At 47.9% G+C, this 12,154-nt stretch overlaps 1 protein-coding gene across 3 annotated transcripts in view; it reads left to right on the top strand.

The window, feature by feature from the left end:
* The first annotated feature begins 7,077 nt into the window (after positions 1-7,077).
* Slco5a1 (solute carrier organic anion transporter family member 5A1) overlaps positions 7,078-12,154 on the top strand; it is a 127,444-nt gene continuing 122,367 nt past the window's right edge. For all 3 annotated transcript variants that reach the window (XM_021174960.2, XM_021174954.2, XM_029475795.1), the window contains exons 1-2: positions 7,078-7,224; positions 8,788-10,171. In XM_021174960.2, coding sequence (XP_021030619.1) covers positions 9,256-10,171 — 916 coding nt within the window. In that variant the 5' untranslated portion in view covers positions 7,078-7,224; positions 8,788-9,255. The remainder of the gene's footprint in view (positions 7,225-8,787; positions 10,172-12,154) is intronic.

The following is a 12,154-nucleotide window of genomic DNA, read 5'->3' as shown; positions in this document are numbered from 1 at the left end:
AAGCTGATTACAGCCTGTGCTGGAGCTAATTTTGTTAGTTTTTCAAAAGATTAGATTTCCTTGTTTGTTCTTGTTTGTTTATTTGTTTGTTTGTTTTGGTTTTTGGTTTTTGTTTCTTTTGGGCATGTTAAAGCCATCAATTAATATTTAAAAAGATATTCTTTTAGGAGTAGTACAAAAGTTATCTAAGCTCCAGATCTCTCTTTCTAGAAGTATTTTTTTTCCCTAAACATTGAAGAAGTATGCATGATCATAATCCCCAGCACTTGGGGAGGCTGAGGCAGGAGAATTCCTGTGACTTTGAAGCCAGTTTGGACTGTATAAGGAGTTCAAAGCCAATCAGAGCTCCATGAAAAGAGCCCCGGTAGACAGAAATGCAAGCAAACAGAGGAGAAGCAGGCATTGAACACTGGGCAAAGTGCATCTGTCCTTTTCCTAGGTCTAATCCACCTTAGGTCTAACCTGAACTAATGCGCTCAGAATGTCTCTTTTTTGGTTAGGAAATCACAGTGTTCTCCTGGTGTGGAACGTCGCATATGCAGCCAAGTAAGCGAGGAGCTGCAGATTTCTCTAAGCAGGTGTTCCAGTTACACGTCATCAACAGACGCATCCATTCCCACGCATCTCTACGAATCTCTCAGCTCAGCCAAGCTTGATTTTGATATTAGTAACCCCAGTGTCCATAGCGGGAATGGGGTGTGACGCCTCACCTATTATTTAAGCCCTATTATTTGATGATGGTCGGTCTTGCAGGATCTAAATGGCCCATTCTGATTGCTGTGCACCGTTCCCCGCCTTTTCATGGGCTTATTGTTGCTGAAAGAAATGTCTTATATGATGTTTGGATTCAAAGCCCCACGAAACCATGATTGATCTCAGTGCTCTTTTACAAGACCAGCTCTCCGGGGACAAGGTCAGGTTTCACTTACCTCAGGATGACTAGCAATTTCTCAGTTTATGGGGTCGGGCGGTGCTGGCTGGGTTAGCAGTGTTCTGGGGCTGGGAGAGGGGTGGATTTCATTACATATTTGTTCTGGAAGGCTCTGGCAGTCTTTGGCTGCCCATTAAGGAAGATACACAAGAAGGTTTGAGGCATGTAGGAAAGACACCATGCCTAGAGACTTGCTTTGTCTTGACCAATGGGCAATGCTGAGAGGGTTAGGAAAGAGGTAGCCAGGAGCATAAGTTCCGCAGTGGGTGGGGTTCCGTTTGGATCTCTCTCTACATTTTCTGTACGGTATGACTTAGCCTTCCTCAGTCCTTTGCAAAAGGGATTGAGCCAACCTGTGGATCTGTCATTTTAACATTCAGGAGGCTGAGGCAGGGAGCTTATGCATGAGCTGAGCAGTGGGCCAGAGTTACAAAGTGAGTCACTCAGTCTAAAGCCAACCGGCAGGATGCAAAGTGGCCGTGCCTGTGGTCCAACCCCTCAGGAAGGAGATGCAGGAAAATCTGTTGCTCAGATCCTTAGATACACAGTGAGGCAGAGACCACCCTGGGCTATGTGAGGACCTGTCTGATGAAAACAGAATCCCCAATGCAATGAAAACCAACAAAAGATGGAGGAGCAGGAGGAGGACAGGAGGAGCAGGTACAGAAGGAGCAGGAGGAAGTATCTACCAGGGTGTTAAGAGGATTGATGTGTGTGCAGCCTGAGCTGATGGGAAAGATACTTTCTGCTTAGTTTGAGTGCTGGTGCATTCATGACAAGAAAGATTCCTGTGGCTGAGGACTAAAACCAATGCAAAACAATCAACTAGATTCTAGACCCAAAAGGATATTTTATCAATCTGACAGTCCTTTTGCCAAGAGCTTGTTCTAGAGAAGAGATGGCCTACCTAAAAAATATGGGCCTCCTGTCCTCCAAATTCAAGGACAAGATACAAGACTGAGAGAAACACACAGTACATCTTCCAGCTATTGAAAGACCCTCAAAGCAAGGACTCCCCCATGTTCTGACTCAGGGGAGGCGACATCCCAAATCACTCGTAAGAAACGGCCTTGATGCAAACCGCAAGAAGACTTTTTATTCCAGGTGAGCTCTGGTGCCCACAGTTGTACACCATGCAGGGGTGGAGGACCTAGGACCATGAATGAGGAATTGGAACAGCTTTTATGGGGTTACAACAAAGCCGGCACTTCGCAAACCAATAATTTCATAGCATCAAGAGCCCGTGCAACGCGGGCCAATCAATTTGGACCACTTCACAGTTTCTAGGCCAATCATTTCAAATCATCAAGCTCGCACTCCGGGGTCCAGTTTCCTATAGCCTCGGAGGTCCGCATCAGTTTCCTATGGCCTCGGAGGTCCGCATCAGTTTCCTATAGCCTCGGAGGTCTGCATCAGTTTCCTATAGCCTCGGAGGTCCACATTTGTGCGGGTTCCTGGGCGGGGGTGGCGTGGCAAATCGCAGTTTCAGTGTGTAATCTTTCCTTCTATGGTGCAAGCAGTTTACAGAGGCTAGATAAGTGGTTAGACAACTCATTTCCTGTTATCTTACTAGGCCAGGATCACTTATTCAAAGGCCTGTCTTATGCCCTTTCACCTAGTTCCATACAGAAAGTGGGCCCTGGAACAGCAAGAAGTGTGGCCTTTTACCTATATACTGGCAGAGAGCAGGGTCTGGAATTTGTGGTATTTAGGGCTTCTTAGGAGCCTGGAGTTGGGGGCTGTATTTTCCATCCTTTCACTATGATGGTGACGAACATCCATAAACCCTCTGACTTGGTCCAGATCCCATTCTGTATGAACTATGCACCCGGTATGACTACATCTATTGACTGCAGGACTCTGTATTCTATATCTGGTTACACATTGATGCTTTCAACAGCATTACAGCCTTAGTATTGGATGTAAGCCTTACTTGGAAACTGAGGCAGCAGGGCTTAATGACTTGCCCACAACCACACAGCTGTAAATGACAACATTGAGGTTCAGTGCAGGAAGTTTGGAAACAGGGCCCTCTTCATCTCCTTAATCATGAAGGGACACTGGTGAAATTTCCTTCTTAGTGGGATGGGTGCTATCAGTTCTGGTGGTAACATTAGCACCAAGGCAGCTTCCTCTATGAGCAATGCTGTAAGTGGCACAGTGTCCTTCCTACAATGTTAGATCGTTCTAGATGGCTTGTCCCAGAACCCTAATTCCTAACCACTCTATTTTGACCCACAAGTGAAACAGAACTTCTAGACTAGAACCAAAACATTGTTGGTAATGACAGCATCATCGTGGAGCGTTGTGGATGACCAGGACATCATTCCTTTGAATAAGTATTAGGAAACAGGAGCGTTCAGGTGCCCCGCCTACACTGAAGAGGTTCACTAGCATGCGGTATCTGGATGGTGTTACCTTTTCAGATCCTTGGTTCATTGTTCTATGCTCTGAGTGGAGGTCATGGCTGTTGGGTCATGCTGAAATGTGTCTCCTGGGGAAGAAGTCTGTGCTCTGGCAGTGGGAAGTCATAAGAGAGGTGAGGCAGAGGAATCTCAGCTGGCCTTGGGCTTTGTTTTGTGAATGCAGACCTCCTCAACTGGAGGAGGACCTGATGGCTCTGAGGTAGGTCCTAATAAAGACTCAAAATGCTTGTGCTGCAGATAAGGAAGCTGTAAGTTGGGCAGAGAACCTTCAAACTGCAGGTAAGTGAGGCAGAATTTACTAGCATTGTCCAGTGTGTTGATCTTTGCCTGTGCTTGTTATAGAAACCACCCTGTATTTTAGGTAGAAAGAGAATCATAAGATGTCCAGAAGGGTCTAACAAACAGCATCTAGGAAGGGATATATGGATACACCCTGCCTGCAGGGAAGCTGGTGCCCCTGCTACAGCCTGGAGGGCAGGGAACCTTCTGCTGTGACCAGGGAACTGAGATCAGAAGTGCTTAACGGTTGTCCTCTTTGCACTAAGAAAGCTGACTCTGTACTAAAGGATGTTGAAGCAGAAAAGAACCATGTCTCTATGGGGTGTTTGTTATCTGAAAAGGTGACAGTGGCTCATTGCACCTTCCAACACTCACCATGTGCCTCAGTTCTTAGACTGAGATTCATCCACAGGCTGGTCCTGAAGGTGCGATGGGTTTTTGTTTGTTTGATTGCTTGTTTTGTTTCGAAAGATGCTTTTCATACTTTGTAGTTTAAGAAAGAAAACAGGGAATGCACGATTAAGACCAATCAAAGAAAGATTTGTTTCAAATCCCACGTCTTGAGCGAGCTTCATTGCCCAGTATAAAGTAATTATGTTGGTGGCATGTGTTCTACTGGACAGTGTCTTTTAAGAATGGCCTAGGGTCTGAAACTTGACCCCAGGAACAGTTGGGTAAATCTGGCTGCTACTGCTTCCTGGTATTGGGGAGAAGATAACGGCATCAAGAGACCCTACACTGGGCTGGAGAGATGGCTCAGAGGTTAAGAGGGTTGACTGCTCTTCCAGAGGTCCTGAGTTCAATACACAGCAACTACACACTGGCTCACAACAATCTGTAATGATATCTGATGCCCTCTTCTGGTGTGTCTGAAGACAGCTAAAGTGTACTCATATACATAAAATAAATAAATCCGAGAGGGAGAGAGAGAGAGAGAGAGAGAGAGAGAGAGAGAGAGAGAGAGAGATTGGTTCCGGTCCTGGTTCTTGCTCCCAGCCCTATGCTCTCAAAGTATCTGTATAAAAATACCGTGGTCATATAGCTAGGCTTTTCTCTGACTGATCCTAACTTACTATAACCCATTTACTTTCACCTACATTCTTTCATGAATCCTTTCTGCCTCCTGAATGTCCTTTCTATTCTACCCTTTCCTATAGGCCATAGGTATTTTAACTGACAAGGTGATGCATCCATACAATACCAAGATGTTGTCTCTACAGAGGAAGACTGCTGTTTGATAATGGACTAGCAACAGACAGCCCTTAAGATTGTTGGCATCAAATATGCTTGAGGAATGGCCTGGGCAAAGGGCACTAAGAACTGTATACTCTGGGCATATCCCAACCTCTCTCTCCCAACCTCTTTCCTAATCTGGTCTGCTCTGCCTCTGTACTTCCCAGGTTTAAGGGGAATGGTGGTAACTAGGAAACACTGTGCCTTTCATTTAAAGTCAGAATCTCATGTAGCCCAGGCTGGCTTCTAACTTGCTGTCTTAGTTAGGGCTTCTATTGCTTCGACAAAACCACAATGACCAAAAAGCAAGTTGGGGAGAGAAGAGTTTATTCGGCTTACACTTCTAGATCACTGGAGAAAGTCAGGAAGGGAACTCAAAGCAGACTCCAGACATCAGCTGTTCTGTAGCAAATTTGATCTCTTATATCAGGTGCCAGAGCTTCCCTACTCAAAGCTAAACAGTCATGTTCCTGGAACCCACTGTGTTTAGTCATGGTCAATTACCAGACTCAAACTAGAAATGATTCTAAGAGCCTACAGGATTGTGTTAATTGTTTAGCCACTAGCATAAAGTCATAAACTATAGACAGAATTTTAAAGGGTTCAATTAGCTGCTCATGTAACAAATGTTCTGGATGGAATGTTTCCTTTACTGTTTCTCTGATGATTTGTGTTTTTTGCTGAGATAAAGTCTCATTGGTGCAGTCAGTGTGCTAGTACTTGTGAGCAAGCAGGGACTTCCCTTCTGTTCCCTCCTTTTGTCTGCCTACTTCTTTGGCCTCAGTAACACCCACTTTTTTTCTACGTTTTTGTGCTTCTCTGGTTCCTGCTTCTAGTCCTATTTTTTTCTTTCTTTTGTTCTTCTTCTTCCTTTTCCTTCCCCCTCCCCTTCCCCTTCTTCCTCCCTCTCCTCTCCCCTCCCCCTCCCCCTTCTCCTTCTCAGATCTTAATGTATTCAGGGCCCCAACTTAGTCTTCACCTCTTCTCACTTTGGAATCTGCCCTATTCACTAATCCCTTCTCATGTATCATAGTGGCTGTAACTACTAATCTACATGCTTAGTCCAACCTTCTGAACAGCTTCTGTATCTTATGGGATGTGCACTCTTGGAAGGTCTAATGGCATTTCATACTCATTCCTCATAAATGAGACCAAACAGTATGCTTCTCTTCTCGTGGTTTTTTTGTTTTTGTTTTTGTTTTGTTTTGTTTTTTTTCAAGATAGGGTTTCTCTGAGTAGCCCCTGGCTGTCCGGGAACTCACTCTGTAGACCAGGCTGGTCTCGAACTCAGAAATCTGCCCGCCTCTGCCTCCCAAGTGTTAGGATTAAAGGCGTGCGACACCACTGCCCACTGTTTTGATTAGCCTCTGTTCACCACTCAAGTGTGAGATTTGACCCCTCCCACAGCATCCCCCGCCACCCCATCGGCCTAGCTAGGCTAGCCACTTCTACTTTCTCAACCTGTTTTCTGTCTCCCTGCCTCATCACATATCAATATGTCTGTCTCTGTACTCAGAACAGTCCACCACCACCATTGACAAAGCTATTTCTGGTAAGAAAGGCAGAATGCCATGGCCCCTTGGGACTGACAGTACACAAGTCACGAAACCCCTGTGTCCTGTTCCCTGCCGCTCTTTCAGTCTGGTCTTCTGCCCTAAGTTTCCTATTTCTCAGCAATGAGAAAACTGATTTACTTGTAGTGCCATGCCTTTGTGCCTTTGCAAGCGCCCTTCATGATCCGGACAGGAAGGTGAATGGGTGTCTAGTTCTGCAGTCGCACACTGTATAGAATGCACTGTATAAAATCCCTTTCCGTGGATAATTTGGCGGGGGATGGGAGAGGGCAAGACAAGTTTCCCTAACATTAGGGATCTTGTTCCACTTTGGACCCCAGAATCTGCTATGGTAGAAAAGACATGGTGTGTGGTGAACATGGTAGAAGCCAATAGAAGTATTTCACATGAGATGGTCTTTCTGTCCACCTTGGTGACTTAAAGACACCCGCACCCTTGGGGCTTCAGTGCAGTTCGTCTTCCCACTGTACAGATGAAGGGCAGCGGGATGGCTGGTTGCCTGAGGGCTGGGCTGGGTGGCTGCCCGCGCGCCTGCGCCCTCTGCTGCTCCGGTCCTGGCGCGTCTCTGTGCGTGTGTGTCTGTCTGGGGAGAAGAGGCTTGGGTGACAAGCCAGAGGTTGGGGGAAGAGTTAGCCAGCTCGACTCGCAGTCTCACTCCCTGATTTCTCGGCGGCGGGACCGAGACGTCCTCCGCAGGCGGCTGGCCCATCTTCCCCCACCGCTGCGGTCCTACAGCGGCTGATCCTCTCCCAGCCCGGCAGATTGGTCGTCACCCTCGCTAGTGAGTTGCGAAAGCTTGTGCGCCTAGCAGAGCGGCGGGCTGTGCCTGGCGGTTCTGCCCTCCCACGGGCTCTGTGTGTGTGTGTGTGTGTGTGTGTGTGTGTGTGTGTGTGTGTGCGCGCGCGCAGGGGGTGTCCCTAGGATTCCGCGTTGGTTCTGAGAGCTCGGGGCGGGGATCCGCGTGTCCATCCCATGCGAGTCTGCGTCGCGATGCGGCTGCTCCCTCAGCCAGGGGCTCCGACGCCGGGATTCCCCAGCTCGGCGTGCAGCCACGGGTGGAGTTCCCCAGGAAGGCGCAGGGGTGAGCGGGCGGAGCCCAAGTGCCGGCTTGCAAGCCACTGGCAGTCCGGTCCTGAACAATACTGGGAGATGTTGTAGCCGCCTCTCTCATCTTTTTTCTTTTCGCAGCAGCATCACAAAAGCTCAGAACGAAACCCAACGCAGCAGAACCCCAATGCCTCCCATCTGGTGCACTTCGCCGCGGGGGCAGGAGGAGTATAGGGTTCCCCAAGATTAGGGATGGGGTTTACAGCGGGGGCGCACCTGTGTTGGCGCTCGCTGAATTCAAACCAAGCGCTTGCTCGCACAACGTGAACTCGTGTGTGTGTGCGTGTGCGTGTGCGTGTGCGTGTGTGTGTGTGATACTTCAGGCCTTCGCACACCTCACGCTCTCAGGGTGTGCTTGGCAAATAGCACAACTCGGGGCCGGCGTGCCTGTGTTGAGCCGTTTCGGTGGGCTCCCCGCGCACGCTGTGCCAGCTTGCCAGCGTCTCTTTGTTTGGTGTGGCTTCACCCAACCATTTGCAAAGCAAACTGATTTTCGGTTTCGCTCAACCTTGCGCTCTGGGACTTAGCGTGGGCCACAGCCTCGAATGCCCTCGTTACTTGTAATTGAATATAGTTCTTTCCGGCAAGGGGCTATTTTTAGTGTAGAGAATAACCACGCAAGCATGTTGACCCCCTTCCCCCACGCGCTGTCTTTGGCTTTGAATAAGTAGGTATTTGATGGAGCGGACGCATTCACATCTCGTCGCGCACACGTGCCAGTGTACAAGTGTGCACACATATTTCTACACGTAGTTTTCTTTCTACCGCTTAAAAATGTATTTTAAAATTTGAGACCAGGAATGTATTGTGTGCTTGTAAAAGAAAAAAAAAAACTTTCCTTTGTTCTTCTGGGAATCTTCTATTTTGAGTCATGGAGTAGGAGTACCAGAAGGTTGCTATTAGTTCACTGGAATAAAAGACACTGCCTTCTGAGTCAGAGCTGCCAGGCTGATAATTATTAACATATAAAAGCAAACGCACTGTTTAAGGCAAAAGGGGCGGGGCGGGGGCAGGCCCGCCGCAGACAATGAGCGAGAGTCTTGGCGGACGCCTGCTGCTCATTGTTCCGGGACTTGAGGCTGCAGTCTCTGCAGGTTCCTCCTGCACGGTTCAGCTCCTGACTAGCACCTCGGTCCCTCTGGGGTCCACGAGGTTACTTAGCACTAGTCACCGGACCCCGGGTTGCCAGCCCCAAGTGCAGCCGTCCTTCTCTGACCATCAATTCTCTGCTTTACAGGTCGGCAGCTTCACGACCCTGTGTGTCACAAGCCTTGCGGTGGGCACCGAACACCCCTGGAGCCACAAAGTGGGATGTTGTTCGGACAGTTGCGCTAAGTGACCCCACACTGGGCCCAGGTCGCTCTAGCTTCTGGCCACCGCCTGAGAGGCGGCGGCGGAGGGGATGAGCACCGGACGCGCAAAGCGCCTACCGCGAGCTATCCCTGAGAGTGGACACCAAGCAGGGCTCCTCGAAGGACCGCGCGGACCTTTACCTCCCCCGGTACAAGGTGGCTTCTTGTTGTGCCTCGGGTCAGGATGCTCTGGGCACCTCCCTGCTGCTGAGATGTTTTGCTTCCAGGCTCTGCCATCCCCAGCCCGGGTCTCAGGAGGAGACGACTGAGTGGGCCGGGCATCAGCCCCTCGTTCAGGTGGATGAAAAGTGCCGGAGGCCTTATATGGAATCAGCGATCACATTTTAAGAGCCATGGACGAAGGGGATGCGCAGTCTCGGGCCCAAGAGCAGCTAGAGGCACCGTCCTCGGTAGGAGCTGTCCAAGAGAAGTGCGAGTCAGAGTCCTTCAGGTCTAAGAGTTTACCGGTCCTGCACAGCGCCTCCTGCCGGCAGAATTTCAGTGCTGGGAATGCAGATGGCAAACTGGCCTTGGGTTGTAATGAAGCTCCAGGTCGCCAGGAGACGCATCTAGGACGGAACTTGATAGTCCTCAGCCCTTCTGCTCCATCCACTTCTGCAGGCACTACAACGGAACTCATGGACTGTAACCACAGGATGGACCCCAGCAAAACTGTGTCAGTATCTTCCACTTTGGCCACACTCCAGGAGAGAAGGTGTCTCTACGTGGTCCTTACAGATTCTCGTTGCTTCCTAGTGTGCATGTGTTTTCTGACTTTCATACAGGCGTTAATGGTCTCTGGGTACCTGAGCAGTGTCATCACCACCATCGAAAGACGCTATAGCTTGAAGAGTTCTGAGTCAGGGCTGCTGGTCAGCTGCTTTGATATAGGAAACCTGGTGGTGGTGGTGTTCGTCAGCTACTTTGGTGGCCGTGGACGAAGGCCCCTATGGCTGGCAGTGGGTGGACTTCTTATTGCCATCGGGGCTGCGGTCTTCGCTTTACCTCACTTTATCTCACCCCCCTATCAAATCCAAGAGTTGAACGCTTCGGCCTCCAACGATGGCCTTTGTCAGAATGGCAACTCCACGGCCATCTTGGAGCCTCCTCCCTGTCCCAAGGACTCGGGAGGAAATAGTCACTGGATCTACGTGGCTTTATTCGTTTGTGCACAGGTTCTCATTGGAATGGGCTCTACACCGATTTACACCCTGGGACCAACCTATTTAGATGACAACGTTAAGAAAGACAATGCATCCTTGTACCTAGGTAAGACTTGGAATTCTCAGACATGTAGTTGGCTCACAGTGACATTCTTTTTCTTCCCCAGACACAAAGGAACACAACCTTTTGTATTTTCAAGTATATTAAGCATTATGGTTCATTCCTTTTGAGTCCTGCTTTTGGTGTGGTATGTTTTCAGTTTGGGATAAAGAGCTCTTTGAACTAATTTCACAGTTGTCTTTTCTCACCAGTACAAAGGCTGAAAAATAGGACAGCACAGGGCCCGCTCCTCTTGTTGTTCACCTTTGGGGAATCTCTATTTGTCAAGTTTATCTTCTAAGCTTTCTTTCCAAGAAATGACCAGAAAGGAGGAGAGCTCACCAGCAGTTTTGAGTCATTGCTTTGCATTGTTACATCTGTTTCTCATCTCTAAAAGCAGATGATGGGGTAGCCAGACCACATATGCTATGTCACTGATCACCCAGCACCAACAAAGCCTGAAAAACAGCAGATGAGTAAGTTATGTCTGCCCACGAGGAAGCAACAGCATGGGCCATGGATTTATCCAAGGCTGTTTTCATTGGGTTTGGAAGACCTCACTTACTGGAGTTTGTGAGAGTTCATTACTGTCTTCTGAAGAAGACAGGCTCTTGGGTTTCATTCCTTGCCTTTCATTTAAGAGCACAGCAGACAGAGGTGTTTGGGATAAGTTCTGGGTATCCGTGAAAGGTCAGCCAGGTATGGACAGGGCTAACCGACTTTCTAGATGTAACTTTGGTGGTTGTCAGCATCTCTGTGTAGTTAGTAATTGCTCCTTTAAAAGTGTACTAAAAGATGGATTTGAACCCCTGGAAAGGATCAGTGTTTTTAGACCAGTTAATTGCTCTCTGTTCTGTTTTGCTGGAGTCCACCTAAACACTTAAAACACTTAAAGGCACTGTGTGTGTGTGTGTGTGTGTGTACATTTGTGTGTACACCACAGGACAACCTTGGATGTTTTCTCTCTCTCTCTCTCTCTCTCTCTCTCTCTCTCTCTCTCTCTCTCTCTCTCTCTCTCTCCCTCTCTCTCTCTCTCTTGTTCCTGGCTTAGAATTCACCAAAGGGCTCATCTATCTGGCCAGCATAAAAGTTTTTATTTTTGTTTGGTAACTTCTTAGCTATGTGTTGGTAGGTTCAAGATGGTCAGCGTAGAAGGGCTATACTTTGTCTTCAGTTCACCCACTGCCGTTGGAGTTACTAACTTAACTTTGTTAGTAAATATACGCACAAGAATTTTTGTGGATGGAGGAGACTAGTTACCACACCCCCGTGTCTTCTAACACTTAATGTGGAAAGCTTAAATAATGGTAAAATAAATATCAATATACCCACTCACTAGACTTAGTAATTCCTCATTTTATCAGCTGTGTATGGTGGCCAATACCTGTAATTCCAGCACTAGGAAGGGTGAGGTAAGAGCACTGCTATGGTTTTTAAGGTCACCCTGGGCTACATGGCGAGTACTAGGCCAACCAGGGCTACATGGTAGATACTGTCTCAAACAACAACAAAAACTCCACTTTGTCATGCTTACAAGAATCTTCGTATGTGTGTGTATATTTGATGTGGGGAGCTTACTAGCATCTCCCCAGTATGTGTGTATATATTTGACATGGAGAGCTAAGCTAAGTGTGTAGGTACCACTAAGCTTCACCGTGCCTCTTCTAGAAATAAGGGTGTTCTGGGGTTGGAATGGAGCTGAGCGGTAGAGTACTTGTCTCACGAAAGATGCCTTGGAATTGCTCTAGAACTACCAGCAAGTAGGTAAACAAACAGGGAAATAAATAAATGCATTCTTTTCCATACTGACAGATGTATCCACATGGTAAGAAAGTTAAGAACTAGTCCCTAATATTGTCAAACACCTTTCCAAATTCAAATTTCAGTTGCCACCCGAATTCTTTTTTTTTTTTAAATATTTTTTATTAGGTATTTTCCTCATTTACATTTCCAATGCTATCCCAAAAGTCCCCCATACCCCCCCCCCCC

This window comes from Mus caroli, chromosome 1, assembly GCF_900094665.2.
Source record: "Mus caroli chromosome 1, CAROLI_EIJ_v1.1, whole genome shotgun sequence".
Classification (NCBI taxonomy): domain Eukaryota; kingdom Metazoa; phylum Chordata; class Mammalia; order Rodentia; family Muridae; genus Mus; species Mus caroli.
Note: the sequence above shows the minus strand (reverse complement) of the source record. Positions and strands in the feature narration are given on the sequence as shown.